A 19310-nucleotide genomic window follows, 5' to 3' on the forward strand; every position below is an offset into this window, starting at 1 on the left:
CTGCAAAATGACTGATTTAAGACTGGTGCCAGAAAACCACCAATGATGCCAAGTCCAGAGACACAGCTGCAGCATGTGATCCAGACAAGGGACAGCAGTAGAACTTACAGAAAAAGCCAGTCATGTCTCACGACGCACCGAATTGTGCTTTTAAGTTCTTAAGTGGTAGTTAAGAGGATAAGTAATTCTGGCTAGGATTTATTTTTCACACCCCTTCAGGTTGCTTGGAAGCCGTGCTTCTCAGAGCATCACAATGAACCCAGGATTGCCGATAGTTGGAGGTTGCCATTGCTGCGTCGAAGGTCACACTCCAGCCCAATTGTGTGTACTTGTTTGCATGCGAGAAAGCATTGTGTGTGACCCTCTGCTCATACACAAAAAGGTTTGAAGAACAGTCGTTTTTCAAAATTTCAGCATAAACAAAAGATGTTTCTGGGCTCATGCACCAGCTATTCAATGGGTATTAAGTTTCAGATTTAAAAGCACCTAGTTAGTTACTTTAATCAACCTAAAAACGTAGATTCAATAGTTATTTTGAGGTCTGTATTTCTTTTAATAAAAGCATGAGAAGAACAAGTTACTCTTACCTGGTAACGTTCTTTCGATGGGATGGTCCGACGACGTATTCCATATCTATGACAGTAATCACTGCAGCACAGCTGTGGTGATTACTGTCATAGATATGGAATACGTCGGAAGACCCAATCCCCTCGAAGACTACCTTCTGTTCATCTATTAAAGCACACTTAATGTTGATAAAATGCAATTGCTACCACCCTACCTGTCTAAAATGGCCATTAACACACTACATCATGGGGTCTAGCATAGGAACGGTTTGGTAGTGAAGAATTATGGCACGATATCTCAAGGGTTGAGGGATGATTATCAACATCTGACTGATGGACGACGGACAATGGATTGCTAGCAGAATAACTGAGTGATGGGTCATGAACACTATCACTACAGGGATCAAAACATTTCAGAAGCACAACCTAAAATCAGCGCCTGGCTACTAGTCCTCACCCAATGAGCCACTGCTACATCTGAGGAACTACGAGCTATAAACACAGTGTATTGCAGCTTTAACCTGCGCATGAGATGTAAACTAGAGCTCTTAAATTCACTTTATACATCATCATCCATTATCACCAACAAACCCAAGAGCCACAATTGTGGGTAATATATGGTATACACTACATGCATATACAAGTTTAATGCTCCTATAAGTACCTTCCCAAACACTGTGTTAATGTTACTTGGGTATGATTCTACAACACCTGTTGTCCGGATGAGCCATTAAGTAGTTTTGTGGTAGGTTTTCTCAAGCTAAACACTCATGTAATCTACATGGAAAAGCTAATTATCATCCAGCTGTTTAGCCCATGCACTGTACATGCCAGATGGTGGTGAACTAGGGGAAGCACCAGTGGCATACATACCTTTATGATGGCACACCTGAGCAATAGAGTCAGCTGCTAAGGCCACTAGAGAAGAAAAAGCATTGTGCACATAACCAGGGTACGAGCATCCTTAACCCTTCTCACCTGAAAGAGCCGTGTGAAGATATCAAACTCGAACACTGAAATGTAATCGTTGCAGGTCAGGTCGATGGTGGATTTCAACGCCATGGCCTCCAAGCCAGAGCTAATTGGGTGCACCTCATGCAGGGCCTGGCGGAAAACCTTCCAAGGGACGATGGTTCTGGTGTGGGAACAGAGGAGTCATTTGACATATAGTATCTTAACACTCCAGTAAACTGCACCAAGCAGAGCCACACAAAACAGATAGTGGTAAGTAAAATGCCCAGTGCAACCCTTTAACATCAGGTAGAATACAGACCTCTTAAAATGGCAAACAAGTTAACAATGGGATAGTTTTTGCCAGGATACCACTTTGGGCAAAGCACACTCTTTGCTGACCTGCGCACTACTTTCCACAGATTACCATCAGTGTGTTCTTTCACCCTGGTAACGGAGGAGTCGGGATTTGATTTGCTAGAGGTGGGAGAGGGAGGCAAACAACGTTTGCACATTTTCAGCAAGCAATACCCAACCATCTCAACAAGGAAGCAGCTTTCCTAGTATTGACGAATGGCCTGAGCTTTTTTTAAAGCTCAGCAATTGCAAGTACACGTACATTTTAGTATGCGAGGAGCCTTCATTCCACTTTGTGCAAGAGTCATGACTACAGTGTACTGAACATTGCAGGATATTTTGGGTCTCGTGAACAGGCCTGGCTCAATCACAAGAGCTGCAGTGTCCAGAGGAAAAACAGGAAGAAAGGCTGTAGATCGCACTTTCTTAGCTTGGGTCACTGGCATTGCCCTTGGAGGGGGGGGGGGTGGAGGGGGGGGCACGCGCGCGCACACACACTCTCTCTCTCTCACTTCACTCAAGGCTGTGTTTAATTCCATATTAGCATTTCGGAAAGTTATTCATCCTGTCCTTCATGCACAATTTCCTGATGCCCCGTGTGAAGCATATGTACACTCACATTCAATGTACCAAGCCTCTCCCACAATTTCACACCATGTCTCACTACAGCTTAGTGCTGTAGCACCACTTGGACGGCACAGGCACCAATGCTCTTGTTCACATCAGCTACATTCTAACAGCACTTACTTCTCTCCAAAGGCTTTCCTCCAGAACTCTGCAGCATCTGCTTTAGTGATCCGGAAGGTGTCACCCTGGAAGACCCCACTAGGCAGGATACCCTTCAGCTCTGCCAACATATGGCTGAATATCAAGGACAGCTTTGTCAAGTTCCTCCTAGAAGAGAGCGAAACATCGAGTGAGGGGGGCATACGTGTGTATAAAGTAGAAGGAGCAGGAGACATAGCGCATTTGCCAAAGGTTCGACACCTACTGTAATAAAATTGAACAAGGCCACTTAACCTGCTCTATGGCATTGTGCCATATCACAAGGATCTACAATCCTGTTTTGGAGCTGTGTCATAACCAAAGAGCAATCCAATCGCATATCAATCTGGTCCCATCCACAAGGACAGTCCAACACAAGTGTCTTGGAATTCTCCTTTAAACAAGCTCCAGGAAATTTCGAACCCTGGGACCACCACAAACCAAGGCAAACGCTTCTGCCTTATGGTTCATCAGTGAAGTGCAGCTCTAGGCACAGACAGCAAGGGGTCATTCATGTCTGAATTACCCCAACTAACTATGGACAACGCGTATTCTGTCCTTTTGCCAACAGGCATTCCTTCGAAGTAATTAACTTTGAAGGAATTATGCAATTAACACAAAAGCACAAAGGTGAAGTGGCACAAACACCCTCTCACAAATTGAATAGATGAGCACCAATACTCCGAGTTCCCCTTGCATATAAAGCAAGGGTACAACAGAAAAATTATCTTCGCTCACACAGAGCAGCTCAGCTTGAGTAGAAACTGTGCAGGCTTTCCTCACACAAACAGAAAACGCAAATCAGGGCAACCCCAATGCAAGCTTAAATCATGTTGAATAGGTGGAAATCAGTGCAAGGTGTAAGCGAGGGTTGCAGATTCCCACACAAAGAACAGATCAGGAATGTGTCTCTGCAGTAGACGTTCCTCTCATAAAACAGGTGCAACATAGCCTTCAGTAGGGCACACTCTTAATATAGAAAAAGTGTACCATGAATCTCAGTAGATCATGCTTTCCTCACATAGAACAGGAACATTGTAAGTCAACAATAAAAGATTAAAACAATTGAACAGGTCACAACAGTAAACTTACATAGAGAAAGATCTGCATGGGATAGAGAAATATCTGCATGGGATGGAGCTGCGCAAGCACCCCCTGTTAGGAAATATTTCGTAATTGTGGGTAATTTTCCTTCCATATGGCAACCCCTAAACTTTTTGCTGTTTTTCACCATGATCTAGACTTTGCCAGAGAAGTGCAGCCTTCTGCCGCACTCCTCTGGGCTTTCGCTCCATTCTTACGGAGAAACTGACATGCCTTAAGACAGTCAGTACCGGGAAACGCTGTTTTCCGTAGTTTCTTTATCATGTTGCGGCTTTCGTGCAACATGACACAAGAGGGCACTGTAAGCTAAGTTACTGCTCTCTTGGGTCTCTAGCCTTCTACAGGCCCTAGATACTCTTTTTGGATTGTAACTGATCGGTGCAAGTGAATCACGAACGGGAATGGTGGCAGCGATCGTTTGTGTTTTGAGCTCCTTTTGGCGTTTTAAGCACGTTCCTCGCGCTTAGCCCAAAATGGTGGCCTGGCTCCGAAAATTGCCAGACCACGAGGCTCCTTTGTCCTGTCCGCTGACCGTCTTGCTCCCTTCACCTTCCCCAGGTCGAGCCAACCCGGGGCCTTCCTTATTTGGGCATGTACTTTCCCGCGAAACAGATGCTTTCGTCGGCTTCTACAGGCCTTGTGTGTGCCTCCAGGATGTGGGCTGGGATGTCTGGTCCCAATACACATCCAGGGTGCCAGAGAGTCTAGGGTGGTGTGAATGCCTGGGACCACCGTGGTCCGTGATAGGTCCACGTATGGTGTGAGTGTTGATGAGCGGATCTCCCATTGGGTCCCCTCCGTTTTGGCGCAAAGGGAACCTTGGATAAGAGGGGGCTGGAAACGCCACTACCATGTCGATCTCCTGAGTTCTCACGAACGAAGGAATACAGGAGCCAAGTATCCTGCAACCACGAGGTTGAACCGAGGAATCGCTGGTGACCCGCTGAAGGACTGCTCCTCTGCACTGCTGTCGCCTTGTGAAACCCTTTTTACCTCTGATCGAACCAGAAGGCCTGTACTGGTACTTCGACCCTTGGAATAGCGGGGACAGCTATTCTCGGCATCTTCACCATCTCCTGCACGTAAGCCTTCGGAAGTGTCTCTGGGCCATCCAGCAGACTGACCAGCCTACCCAGGAGTCTTGCTCTGTAACCGCCGCTAGGTTGTGTTGTATTTCTAGTCCTTGTCACTCTCACACGATTCGTACACTTGGCGTTCCCAGGTCTGAAGTGAGTAGTGTACATTTGGCTGAGATACACATGGCCGCTCCGTTGCCCTGCTCTGGTAAAAAACTGTGCGGGTTCACTTCGTTTGGGACATCTTTAACTCAACTCTGCTGCTGCAGAATCTACACGACGACGAGACGTCCCCTGCTCTCCTGAACCGGCCAGCGACTGAAACACACGCGGAGAAGCCTGGGTCTGCTTGCATCGGGGAGTAGCATAGCTAGGAACTGGTCGCCCTCCTGCAGGAGCCCATAGCTTTTCCCCGCTGTGTCAAAACAGCACGCCTTTCCGTACTCGCGCTCTGCTTCTGCCCACAGTGGAGGCCGCGCTTGAGTCGCGGAACTCTGTTCTTCATTTGTGCACTAAACTGAACTGCCTGATTCCCTCGAAGAGACTCCCCTTTTTGCCCGTTGGCACCAGCGTGTGCAGGTACTTTTGAGCACAAGGCTCCACTCTTCGTAGGGCTCGGACTTCCTTTTAGTTAGGTGCCTCTGAAGGCAGACTGGGTCTAAGCATTATTTCGCACTGCCCGTTTTCCTTCCCTTCTAGGTGGACTACACATTTCGTGCATCTAACGCTTTAGACTTGTTTGTATTTGTATATATATTGTATTGGTTTGGTATGTGTTGGTTTACTAGAGTTGTATTGTGATTTCTCGCTACGGTCATTGTTTTAAAGGCCTTGGAATAAATGTGCATATATTTTTAATATAACACCTGTTTGGAGTAGTTTGTAAGTGTCCTTGCTTTGTGTGCTCATTGCGGGCTTTCAGTCACCCTCACCCCTCTTGAGACCTAGTCTTGACCGCCGCGATCGCTACCCTGATTGGTCTGGCTTGTCCAGAGGTTACTCTGTTCCAAGTAATTAGGTTGGCCTTCTGAACTTCTGCGCCGCCAGGACAGAGTTCAGAAATCCGTCTTAACACCCCCCCCACACTGAAGAGGTAAATTAAGGGCCTCATCACAGAAGTGCAAACTACACTCACGTAACTGGAAGGAAATACCCAAATTGCACAAAAGAAATGGTCGAATTCAACTGGTACTACATGTATATACACATCAAAGCCCCAATAAACTGAACATGAGGGGGCATTGTGTGGTGTCGCCCCCCCCAGATCCCATATTCGGTATTATGAGTTTGGGCAGTTCGAGGGTGTCCCCCGATTCCTTGACATTGGAAGCAGGGAAAACCAAAAAAATAAAAATAAATAAGGGACCCCGCGCAATCAAATCCGACCCACGTTAGAGGGACGGAACTGATGCCGCAGGGGTACCGGAGAAGCAGCAGCGGCCAGCGAAAAAGTAAGTGGGGGGTTGATCTACAGACAAAATTGGGTTGTTTTTTCAAAGTAAACTAATTTGCAGCGACAGGCTATGGTCAAATCCCCCACGATGGTTTCTACTTCAGTAAAACAACCCAAATCCAACTGGAACACCACATGACTCAGCAGTCCACCTTTCTGTCACAAAACATGCCCAGCATGTACCTCACTGATACAGTAGTGTGAGAACCACCCACATAGAACAGGAACAGTTAATTGCCTCAGCAGTGCAATATCCTCACAGATCCAACTAGAACATTGATAGCAACTGGACAAAATGCGCCTGCTAAATTAATCAGGTAAACTTTTCAGTAGCAATTTAGTAAACCATAAGGAATTCACCCTTAGAAAACCAAATTATTTCTATACCAATTTTAAGACACAAAAACCTAACCAATTAAATAGTACAGTTTAAGTTACTTACCTGTAACTATTGTTCTCCAACATGGGTCTGGCATGAATTCACATGCTCATGAATATTCCCCATCAGGCTGGGAAACCATGGTAAAAGAAAAAACAGTTTCACTTAAAGACAATTTCTACTATAAACCAATCACTGTCCTCTGGGTCATACTGCCCCCATCCAATGACAGTCCTCTCCCTAAGCCCCTCCTGTGGCAGTCATCTTCAGATTTGGTAAGCACGTAAAGTGGCAGTATGACCATCAAGAGCTGCAGAGGGGCCGGAGAGAGTGTTCGCATGTGAATCCATGCCAGACCCATGCTAGAGAACAATAGTAACAGGTAACCAACTTAAACCTTCCCCAGAATGGGGTCTGGCATGGATTCACATGCTCGTGAATAACGAATACAAAGCAGTACAACATTACATAACCACTGGAGGTGGCAAGGCTCAACAGAGGCAGTTAACTCTTACCTCTGGAACAGACTCACCTCAAGTGAACAGCTTGTGTAGCACTGCTTGCCCGACTCTGGACTCCTCCCTGGAATCTGTCGACGCAGTAGAACTTTGTGAAGGTGTGCTTGGACCTCCATGTAGCAGCCCTGCAGATGTCCAGCAGGGGTACGCCAGACAGGAACGCTGTTGACGTAGCAATCGCTGTGGTGGAGTGGGCTCTCTGACAGCAGGGCAGTGGTCGGTTTGCCAACCGATGACAATGCGTGGAGCAGCCAGATAGCCACCTTGAAATGGAAGCCTTGGACAAGGCCTTCCCATAGTTCACAGGATCAAAATTTACAAACAGTTGTGAAGTCTTCTGAAAACTCTTTGGGTCAGTCACATAGAACTTCAAGGCATAAGCAACATTCAGCGAGTGCAAGGGCCTTTCCGCTAGTGACAAAGGTTTCGGGGGAAAGAAAAACAGGCAACACCAAACGCTTGTTGAGGTGGAATTCCGACAGAACCTTCGGCATGAAAGAGGGGTGCGAGCGCAGCACCACCCTCGATTCGTGGAAAGTCGGGTATGGTTGCTTGCATTTATGTGCAATTTTCACTGCATTTGTGGACCCCCAAACATTTTGCTATCCTATCCTGAACTTTTACCCGAGGAGCCCAGCCTTCTGCTGTGCTCCCCTGGGCTTTTGTTCACTAGTTATGGAGAAAATGACGCATCCTTCAGACTATCAGTACTGGGAAACTATGTTTCCCTTAGTCTTTCAGTACGTGGCCATTTCTTGGTAACTTTGACAGTGCACAATGTACCTTCCAGTACCGTGCGCTGGGGTCCTTTTTGTTTTATGGCCCAAGACACCCTCAAAGGATTTTTTGGTGATTGTATGAGTGTGCCTGGGACAAACTGGTGGCGGCAGTGACTTAATGTTACTTTTTACTGAATCACACCGCGTTTTCACGCTTGGTTCAAGACTGGCCAGGTCTGAAAATGGTCGAGCCACAAAGTCTTTTGTTCTGTCCCATGGCCATTTTGTCCCTTGCCTTCACCCAGGTCGAGTAACCCGGGTTTGCCTTATTTGGGCATGAAGCCTCCCGCAGATTCCGATATCTTTCGCAGGCTTCTACTGGTCACGTGTGTGCGCCCAGGAAGCGGGTTGGGACTGTCTTGTCCCAATCCACACTATTGGTGCCAGGATGTCTAGAGTGACAGACCCCCATGGACCGTGATTGGACCACGACTGGGATGCCTGCCTGAGAGCAGATCTTTGATTGGAAGTGACCCCGCTGAGGGAGTCTGCAATGGTGTTCTTGACTCCGCCAGGTGGAGGGACGAGTAACATCCCATGTCAAACGGCCCAGCGCCACAAGTGTTGTGCTTCCTTGTAGTGCGCTAGGGAGCGAGTGCCCCCCCAGCTTCCTGATGGAAAATATGTTGGTGGTCTTGTCCATGAATATCCTCACCACCTTGCCTTTGAGAGATGGGATGAACAACTTGAGGGCCCAGAACACTGCCCGTAGCTCCAGGATGTTGATGTGAGGATCCTTCTCCTCCGGGAGCCACAGGCCTCTGGCGTGCAGACGTCCAGTGTGCGCTTCTGCAACCCTCTAGGGAGGCATCCGTGTCGACAGTCTCCTGGTATGAGCGGGGTTGAAACCCTGTTCCTTGGGTGACGGAGCGGACGCCCCATCATCCTATCACCCAACGGAGCTCTTCGTTGAGATATCATCTCCGTGAAGCTCCCGGGCACAATGTATCCAGCGGGCGTCCAGGAATTCCTGAAGGAGTGGCATCTGTAACCTGCAGAGACAGACAAGGTAGATGCATGACTTGATGGCCCGCACCGTGGCCATCTTTGTCGATCACAGTGGTTGCTCCTTTCCTAGAACGGCTGCTATCCTCTCCAACGTGGGCAAAGCAATGCCAGGAACTGTATTGAGTCTGGTGCCTAGTAACAGCGCAATGTGATGGTGTTAAGCAGGACTTTGGATAAGGGACGGAGAATCCTAGATCCATCAGTAGCCAAGTGGTTGTCTGTGTCCGATGACCAGCTCCCGCGAGCAGGCACGAATCAGCCAGTCATCCAGGCACGGGTATACGTGTATGCCCTGTAGACGTAGATGGGCCGCCACTGGTGCCCGGCATTTTGTGAACACCCTGGAGGCTGATTTCAAGCTGAAAGTTAGGGCCTACAATTGGTAGTGCCTCAGTGCACCAAGAAACATCCAAACTTCCGAATTTCTTGTGAATGGGGACATGGAAGTAGGCGCTCTCCAGATCCAACGACATCAAGAAGTCTACTTTTTTCTAGTTGGCTGAGCGTGTGTTGCAACGTGATCATCCTAAATTTTTGGGAAGTATTTGTTCAGACGTCGTAGGTCTAGGATGTGCCTCCAGTCCCTGTCTTCTTTCTGACCAGAAAATATCTTGAAGAGACGCCGGAGCCGTTGAGGAACTAGCTCCATCGCCCCTTTTTGCAGCATGGCCCTCACCACTTTCAGGACCTGAGGGAGGTGCTGCTCCTGACAGGTAAACTGGAGGGATCCGCAGACACCTGCGTGGAAACTCCAGGGTGTGTCCTTGGGCGAGAGCCTCCAGCACTTATCTGCTGGTCGTGATCTTTCTCCACTCGCTGACGAACCTAGTCAGCCGGCCTCCCACCGGGGTGCATGAGTGGGGGCCTGACGTCCCAGTCGGTTCAGGCTTGCTTCTGTGCAAGAGGCCCGCCCTGCGGAACGGCCTCTGTAGGCTTCCTGCGTTGGGGAGTGTTAGGTAAGAATTGGTGCACTCACACTGTGTGAGACTACACAAGATGTATCTGCTTGGTATTAGGTAACCCACCTTTTGGTATAGGTCTGTACTACACAAGTTGGTAGTGTGACTGAGCAGCAGGCCTATCTCAAGAGGGGTATATGTGAGCTGTAGAGCTATACAGGTGAAATTATTCAATACAAGTAACACTTACACTCTCACGGTTTCAGTTATAAATATAGATTTATTTACACATCAAATGTTAGGTAAGCATTCTTTAGAAAGGCATTTATTGTAATAATTCAAGCAAATTTTGGAATCACTGTTCAAAATCAATAAAGTTGGTGAATACTCTATGGATATGCTAATATATTTCTCCTACACTCTGAAGTGACTTCAATAACAAGAATAGCATTGCATTTATATATAACACCAATATACTTTTCAGACTGAGTTTCAGAAAGGAAGGGCTAAGGAAAAGTAGAAAGGTTAGAACATACTTTCTTATCAAATGAGGACAGTTTGAATCCTCCAGTGAAATGTAGGTAAGCTTTTCTCAGCAGTAAAAGTGCTCAAATTACAACCTACTGAAGTACAAGCAATGGCAAAGTCAAGGGATTCAGAAAGGTACCTTTAGGGAGCCAGGACAGTCAAAGTCATAGTTCCGATTCACTTCTTGGATAAGAGTCCTTCACAAAGTCAGATAGTTCAGAAAATCACTGTAGGAATACAAGCTGTTATGCCTGGGCAAATGGGAGCTGACATCAACTGAGAAGGTTAAGCAAGTGCAAATCTCAAGTGAGAAAGAACGAAGGTGAGAAGGTAGTATCCCAACCCCAACAAAGTAACTCTGGATTGAAGAAAAGAGATCCAGCTGCATGTCGTCTTGCTATAGCCAAGCAGGCTCCAGTTCCTGAGCCTCATTCGCAGGGATAAGAGGGAGGATGCCTGGAGGGCTCCTGCAGCAGAACGCAGAAAGCGGAAGAACTTCAGCAGCTACGGGCTCTCTTCGATGCATCAGCACTTTGCGGTTTCTGTGCCTCGCCAACAGCACTGATGCAGATCAATTATCTCCAGTTGGACTTTCCTTGCTCCCTTGGTGCGGGACTCTGGTGAGGGATTTTCTGCTTCTGGAGTGTCCTTAGGAGGCTCCTGGAGCTTTTAGCCGGATTCATTCCGCAGCAGACATTGCAATGCGTTATGGACGCTCGACCCCTGGAACTGGGATTCTGCAGCAACGGAGAGGCACAGCAAGTCGGGGATTGCGCCAAAGTGGAGTTAGTCTCCGGGTTAGTTGGTCCCACTAAACCAAATGGTACAATTCGTACTGTCCAGAGCTCCTCTGTCAATACGAAAAAGTAGGTCAACACAGCAGCAGGGCTTCACCGGTACTTGGAGGTCCAAGAGATTACAGCGCGTGTCTCTTCACGATTTCTGCTTTTGAGGTTTCTTTGAGTGGTCGACTCTGCCTCTAGTCCCAAAACCCTGACCTTTTAAGCAAGTTTTGTCATTCATGCACAGCCTAGGCTGTCAAACACACAACAGGGTGGCTGTCCTTAAAGGACAGTCAGCCGGCCAATCGGGACTGGTTTTGTTCAGGCACTCCTAGAGACAACGGACAGGGGAGTTTCGGGACCCTCCTTCACTTCCTGCCCTTCCAGACACATTGGAGCCAGGGGTGGGCTTCAGGGCTGAAGCCTGCCAAAGGCAACACAGCTTGAATAGCTCGGAGGCCCTGGCGATCATGGAGTGGAACGATACCACCGCATCTTGTGGGGACACCAGAAGTGGAGCATCCAAATCTAGCCTTTCACCGTCCGCTGCAACAATATCTTCGTTATCAGTCGTCGTGGCCATATCCGTTCACATACCCGTGTCTGGGTCTGCTGGGGAGAAGGGACCAGACGGGGTGGAGGAGGTTGAAACACGGGTGTCAGATGGTGCTTCCTCTTCGCTGGAGGCTGATCGGGGACCTGGGGGACCTGAGGTACTGGAGCCGGACGCACCATCTGGATCTCTGACAAAAAGGTGTTTAGTCTCGACAGACTATCCAAGGAAATGTCCCTCAGCTGAGAAGGCAGGAAAACATGGCCCTGCTGTGTCGTCCTCTTCAACGTCCTCGTGGACTGTATGCAAGAACTCCTGATATTAATCGTCCGTGGACGAGACATCCATGGTTTGGGCGACGGCCTGGGAGAGCTATTTTGGGGCCTCCTCGACACCCCCCCCTGCACTGGGGGTTTTGAACCAGGGCCTGAGCTGGTTTCACCACTTCTGGCGTGCCTGCAGATTTTGCCAAAGTCACTGCGACGGTGTCACGCCTTGCGGGTAGAGACACCTAAGCTGTGGGAGCTACCCTTGCAGGATCAGCGCCCTTAGCTGTCGTGGCAGTAGCAGTTGTCGACGGAGTTGCCAACAAGGTCTTAGCCTGTGCCGGTTGAGCCTGCTTGGGCTGTTCGGCCTTCTCCGTCCACGGGTTCTCGGATTTCTCACGTAGTTTAGCCTGGGTAGATGACTTCCTCTTCCAAAAGGAGCTTGGCTGTCAGCTGGCAATAGAAGTGGGAGGTGATGCTGATCGCGCCCTATCCACTTTGGGACCTGCTTCCGTAGCGATCCTGGTGGACTCGGACTTGCAGCTCTTGGCCTCAATCTTGGGCCCCCATGGATGAGGCACCCCCAAAGGACTTAGAAGACTGCTCTTTAGACCGGCTGGTCTTCTGTGAGGCATGACCCTCTGCTCAGAGCACGAGTCAGAGGCCTTGGCGTTAAGCCATACCGCCAGCCTACTATATGCCTGCCCTTCGTAGTTTTCTTGGAGAAAACAAGGCATACCTCGCGCTCCATTTCCTTGTGGTCCGGGTGCAGGCAGTAGAGGTATTGCAGGTCCTCCGTTATTGTCAGAGGGCGCAAAGTAGGCCCAACGGCCTTGTAGAATCTTCACCTTTGAGGGGCGCGGAACTTCACCGACAACGGGTTCCTGCTGTCGGCAGATTTAGAAAAGAGCACACAGGCTTCTTTGAAACAAAAATAGAACTTTCGGTCAAAAAAACATGAAAGAAAAAACATACAAATAGCTTGGAATGCAAATTCAAGGACTCCCAACACTGAAGCGTGTGGTAAAGATCTGAAGATGGCTGTCAGTGAAGGGGCTTAGGGAAAGGACTGACATTGGATGGGGGGGGCAGTATGACCCAGGCAACAGTAATTGGTTTAGTATTCTTTTACCAAGGATTCCCAGCCTGACGGGGAATATTCATGAGCATGTGATTCCATGCCAGACCCCTTGCTAAGAAAGCAAACATGAAATTGTGTGTTTTGAGGTTAGATAGCAGAATTGTCTCAATTTCTAATAAAACTCCTGAATTTCCTGGAACTAGTACTACCTAATGGTATGCCAATGTTATGATACAACAGTGCAGAGATGGAAGGACTCCATGCAAAATTTTACATTTAATTGCATTTTTGGCTGGACAGAGTTAATATTTTGTTATTTATATAGTGCTTTTGTTAAAGCGCTCTACACAGAACATTCACATACAATTATCACCCAACCCAAGTTGGTAATCATTTATCGACCTCGGAACACTGAGTTGGCCTAGCCTGAATTTGAACCTGCGACCTGCATATTTAAACACAGATGCAGCAGCCAGCGCTCAACCGACAGCTATCTTACCAGCTATCATAATACAGGGATTGGTACACTATCGACAGATGTATCAAAGAAATCACAGTGCTTATAAGTTGGACAAACCATGCATGAAGCACTACATAAAGAGGTTAAATACCCATCTGGAGAATCACTACAGGGACAGGTTTTGCAGAATTTAAATTTCAATTTCAAATGTTTCAGGCTTCAGAGGGAAAATGGTCTGTTTCAGAGGCTTTTCTCCATTGCCTGCAATTACATCCATGTAGCTAAAAATCAAAAGAAGTGTTCCAGTTTCTGACAAGTTAACTGACCTGTCCTCTGCTCTAAATTGATGTTAAAAGAATAAAGCTCTCCTATTTACATTAATGCATAAAAAGACCTGGTACGAGGTTTACCTGGAGGCTCGAGTATAGGGAAAACACACCCCAACCCAAATGCGAGGAATTTTTTTCCAGCATAATTCTTTCGAAAGTAAATTACTTCAAAGGAATTAATGTTGATAAAACAACATGGAACCGGAAAAAACTAAATGATGACACCCAACAGAGACATGTCTGAGGTTGTTGTTGGTTCAGGAGAAAAAGCAAGCTTGTAACTAACATGAATTGGCACCATCCCAGAGACAACGTTATTAGGCCTGGGCTGGTCTCAGCACGGTGGCTCTCCCACTATAGGCATTTATAAAGTACACCTCGTGCCAGGCAGCCACTGAAAGTTCATACTCCATTCAAGATACCTAGGGCCATCCTGACATTCTGGTAAGCCTCAACTCACGCAAATGAGAATGACCTGAAACCTGCCAGAAGCAGCACAAATGATTCAACAGTGCATTATGAATAAGGTCCTCATACACTATATAAAAACCTCAGTGGACCTAGCGGCAACCTAACGAGTCGTCATGTATTCTGGTCCCAGAAAACATTGAGAACCAGGGTCATGGAAATATACTGGAGGTTGAGTGGATTTGTAAATTTAAAGACAACCCAGCAGTGGTATTATCGAACAACCGTGATCAAGGATGTCTTGGGTAAATGATAAATGGAGAAACTTTGTTTACAGTGATGTGGTACAATATATTATCATTCCAACAATAGCATAACATTGTAGTAGTTATTGATTTTAATAGCCGAAATTCACAAGACAGACACATTGTTGTGAAGTACATTTTGAAGCCTATAGAAAGCATAAATGAACTCAAGTGGTATAAAAGAATATTGAGTAGCCTGAAAAAATGATGTAATTGTGCTGTTGGATACAAAGTCAACAGCTGTGTCCCAGTCGAAGGAATAAGTTACCTTAACGCTTCTCCAGCAAGAACACTCTTCACTAACGATTATAAGTACAGAAGGACTTGCTGAGGCAGGAAACTGCAGGGTAACATTTTTGGTAGAACACCAGACTTAACCTCAGCCCACATTTTGGTAGCAGGAGATTTGGAGGGGGCACATACCCCAGTTGAAACATCCCTACAATCTGGAGGAACGTAGATATGAGCAACCTTTCGGAATGTAGAAGCTGGTGTTGAGGCTGAGGGAAGCTGTATTGTGGTGAAGAGCCTTGGGCCATTCTCTAGAGAGCAGGTTGTAGATGGGAAGAAGTGCGATAAATTGAGTCCTGTCAAGTGCTAGGCACTCGGAGAACCAGTATAGTCTAAGCCATGCTGGAGCTATGGGGATCAGTTTGAATGGACTCAAATGACTCTAGGGATAAGAGATACCACAGAGAAGGCAGCTTAAAGGAACTTGGTGAGTTAGAGGAATGTGAAGGAGTCTCCCAGCCTTGCTGGTAGAGGCAATCTGCTTGGGAGCAACTTGCACTGGAGCTGGTCTCTGTGGCAGACAGGCCTACACCCAGCTTCCCCCAAGTTCGGAAGATTAAGTCCACTTTGCTCCTGCCACGAGTGAGAGAGTCTACAGAGCCAAGTTCCCGTCTGAAGGAGTCGGCTACAGAGATGTTTGATGCCAACTGAAGGAAAGGACAGAGGAACATTCTGTGGGCTAAGGCCAGTTTCCACGAGGTTTGTGTGTTGCTGGAGAGCGTCTGTAGCCTGATGTCTTATTTCTTGATGTAGAACATCTTGGTATTGTTATACATGAATATGTATACTGTTTTCACCCGCAACAGGTCTTGCACCCGCAAAACACTGCCCATAGTGCGAGAACTTTGATATGTAGTATATTTTCTTGTGGTGACCAGAGCTCTCTGACATGAAGAATCCTCAGCCATCCATGGAAGCGTCCTTTGTTATTATCACTTTGTGGCAAGGTGTTGTGAAAAGTGCACCACCCCTGGGGTGGTCAATGTTTTACCACCAAAGAAAGTATTGGTGAGCTGGATCCCTTCACCCCAATGCCCAAAACTCCTGTATGAGACGCATATGATGCCAGCAGTTTTGGAGAAACTGTATGCAGGACGACTGCATGCTCAAGAGGGACTTATTGTTTGCACGGAGGCAGTGGGTCCCGGAAGCAGAGTCTGAACAGTGGCATAGATACGAACCAAGCCATCCAACGGGTGGTTGTTGTGGTAGCCGTATTCAAAGAAGCTCCTAGGGACACAATATGCTGTGATTGAGTTGCATGTGACTTCTTGTAATTTTATGAGAACCCCACGGATGTGAAGCCGTTCTCTGCAACTGCAGTGTGTCTGAGGCGTGAGAATAGAAGCCTGAAACCACCAATTGATTTTTTATTTATTTTAACATTTGTGTCACACCCAGACCCACAGTTATCACAGTGTTTGTACAGGGTAATAGAGTAAATAACAGTAAAATCTAGATCATTGCGTTAGTAGGAAATAGTACGGGCATAGTTGAAGACAGATCATGCTTAGAATGTTAGTCAAACTTATTGAACAGCCAAGTTTTCAACAGTCGATTGAATTCTGGGTAGGAAGGCTCATTTAAGTGTGGCGGTAAGGAGTTCCACAAGGTTGGGGCTGTGGTGCTGAAATTAACCCCTCCTGCTCTGGCTAGTTCAAAACGTGGAACAGCTAGGGTGAGCTGGTCAGAGGAGCAGAGTGAGCAAAAGTGCTGTTTCTTTGTGATGCAATGGTTGAAGTACATGTGGGCTTCACTGTAGATGCATTGGTGCGCTAGTCAAGGTTTTGAAGTCAATCAGTGCTTTTATTGGTAGCCAATGGACTTATCGTCAAGTTGCAGAAATGTGGTCAGATTCGGTGAGGTAAAAGCTGCCCAGAGGGCTTTGTTTGGAAGGCGCTGTAGTTTAGCTAGATTGGACGCGGCTGTGCCCTTGAATAGGGCATTACAGTGGTCTAGTTTGCTCAGGATAATGGCTCTGGAGAGCGTGAGGCAGTTGAGGCTCACGAATGGTCTGCTTAATGAGATAAGTTTGGCGGTGTGGGAGGTTGAGGATGCCAGAGCATTGACATACTTCGTCATGGTTAATTCCACATTGAGGTAAGCTCCCATGGTTTTGGCCTGTTTGAGGACAGGGATGGTAGAGCAGTCAATGGTGTAGGAGGGGTTGAGAGCTGAGGCGAGCGGGAGAGCCTACAATCAGTAACTCTGTCTTATCATTGAGGCAAAGGTTATGGGTAGTCATCCAAGACTGAATGATGCTGAAGACTTTGTTAATGGCGTTAGAGTCATTAGTGTAGTTGTTGGAGAGGGGGGATGAGAATGTGCGTGTTGTCCGCAAAGTTGGTGTAGGCGATGCCTAGGACATCAAGTGTTTCAAAGAGGGGTTTAGTGTAGGTGTTATAGAGGGGACACCAAGAGGGATAGGGTCGGCTGAGTGGTTGTCAATGAAAACTCTGGAGATACGGTCACTTAGGAAGGATTTGATCCATCAGACTGCCTCGGGTGAGAAGTGGAAGGTCATGGAAAGGTTTTGGCAAAGCAGGTTATGGCCCACAAGATCAAATGCAGCTGAGAGGTCTAGGAAGAGTAGATGACGCATTGCCAGCATCTCTAATGCTGTCAAGTTGCATTTTTAGATTAATAAGGGCCATTTCTGTACTGTGTTTTCGTCCTGTAACCAAGTTGTCTGACGCCAAGGAGAGTGTTCTAGGAATTGCTGGCATTGTAAGTAAGCAATGCAGTCTAGGATTTTGAGCAGTATGGGTACTGGGGTAATGGGCCTGTAGTTGGAAGATCATTCCAGATCCAGGGAGTGTTTTTTTTATTCGGGAGGGGATGGGGGTGACCCAGGCTGCTTGAATAGTAGTGGGTATTTTGCATGAATTAAATTAGGAGTTAATTTCTGTAAAGATGGGGGGTAAGGCAGGGGGTGCAGAGCTTCATGTTGGCAGGGCAGGTATCCCCATAGCAATTGGAGGCTGTGAGGGCCTAGATGGTATTCAGAACAGCTACTTGGGATACAGGTTGAAAGGCAAATCTAGGGACTGGCTTCGGATGGGGAGGTGGTGGTGGGGGGGGTAGGCTTGGGCGGTATTATGATGGAACGCTGCATAGGTTTGTCAGCAAGTAGGGCTTTTTTAGTCTTTAGTTTGTTACAGAGATCCAAATATGGGTGGAGAGATATCTGGTCTCCGGAGTTGTAGTGCCGCCAGGGCAAAGCATTCTGTAAACATCCTTGGGCGCGACTTGAGTTAGAAAGGGAGAACCATGAATTGGAAGTGGTGGTTTGACACTGCGAAACGCAAGAACCTCTGGTGCCTGCAGTGGATAGGGAAGTGGAAATCAACATCTTCTATGTCTAGAAACGACAGGAGGTTCCCACAGCAGAGCTGGCTCAGGATTATTTCGAGGGTGGAAATCAGTTTGAGAGCAATAAACTTGCTGTATCTCAGGCCAACCGCTGGCCATCTTTCAGACGAGACAATAGCACCAGTAGGCCCCTTCATACCATTGGGGACAAGGGAGTGCTTCTATGGCCTTCTGAGACAGTAGCACTTTTACTGCTGTTCGTAGAGCAAGCGGGTGTTTTTCTGACCTGCCGGAAAGAGGAATGGTAGCTGGCTTTTTTGATTAATTCTTGAGTGTGGCAGTGCACCAGTATAGAAAGCACCAATTTGTCCGATGTGATTTTCAGGCCATCGATGTTGATAAAGAGACAGACGCCCAGCTACTAGGGTGACGTAATGGGAGGGCAGGGGGAGACACGTCCAGCTTGTTTAATGAATTGTCCCTTGGGTTGCAGTGTTCCTCAGTCTGTGGCCATCTCAGTAGGACTGCAACCAACCTTTGTATTGATCACCAGGGGTAAATGGGGCTCCCCTTAAATGACTGGGAGCAGTATGAAGAGAGTTAGTGTCTGCCAGGTCTTGGTAAGTGCTGCTTGGAATGAAAGGGTTGAAAAGGACAACTGCTGTAGAGTATCAAGTGATCTGACGGTGTGTTTTGATTCCTAGTAAAGTGTCGATCTATATATTTTTTTTTTTAAACGTCCTCCTAAAGTTAGCAGTTAAACAACTCTGTTGGCTGCAGATGGCACCATTGCCCATCTGTTAACAACCTATGTTGGCAAGATCTACGGCTATAGCGAGCATGCTCAGAGGGGAAATACTCCTTCACAGAGTAGAGCAAAAGGCTTGCTTTTGTTTTCAGGAAGTCTAGTATATGACCGATTTTGAACCTAAGCTCCCCATCATGTCTAGCACGGATGACTAGTGAGTTTGCGGCTTTATTTTTGACGGAAGCTGTGGAGATGATCCACTTGCTGAAAGCATTAATATCTCTGTAATCCTTGACTGGATGGTGGGAGAAGGCTCGGACAGCACAGGGTGAAGTTATGGCAAGTTATTTTCCAGGCTTTATTTTCGGTTTTACATTTTATGAACCAACAAA

General features: G+C 47.2%; 1 protein-coding gene across 1 annotated transcript in view; it reads right to left on the reverse strand.

Annotated features, from left to right (window-relative positions):
* The window catches only part of CBL (Cbl proto-oncogene), a 964911-nt gene that overhangs the window by 596965 nt on the left and 348636 nt on the right, over positions 1–19310 (reverse strand). Inside the window, exons 3-4 of the mRNA XM_069614372.1 lie at positions 2622–2768; positions 1545–1701 (exon numbers count right to left, since the gene is read on the reverse strand). Coding sequence (XP_069470473.1) covers positions 1545–1701; positions 2622–2768 — 304 coding nt within the window. The remainder of the gene's footprint in view (positions 1–1544; positions 1702–2621; positions 2769–19310) is intronic.

Source organism: Ambystoma mexicanum, chromosome 9, assembly GCF_040938575.1.
Source record: "Ambystoma mexicanum isolate Mex_15411 chromosome 9, UKY_AmexF1_1, whole genome shotgun sequence".
Lineage (NCBI taxonomy): Eukaryota > Metazoa > Chordata > Amphibia > Caudata > Ambystomatidae > Ambystoma > Ambystoma mexicanum.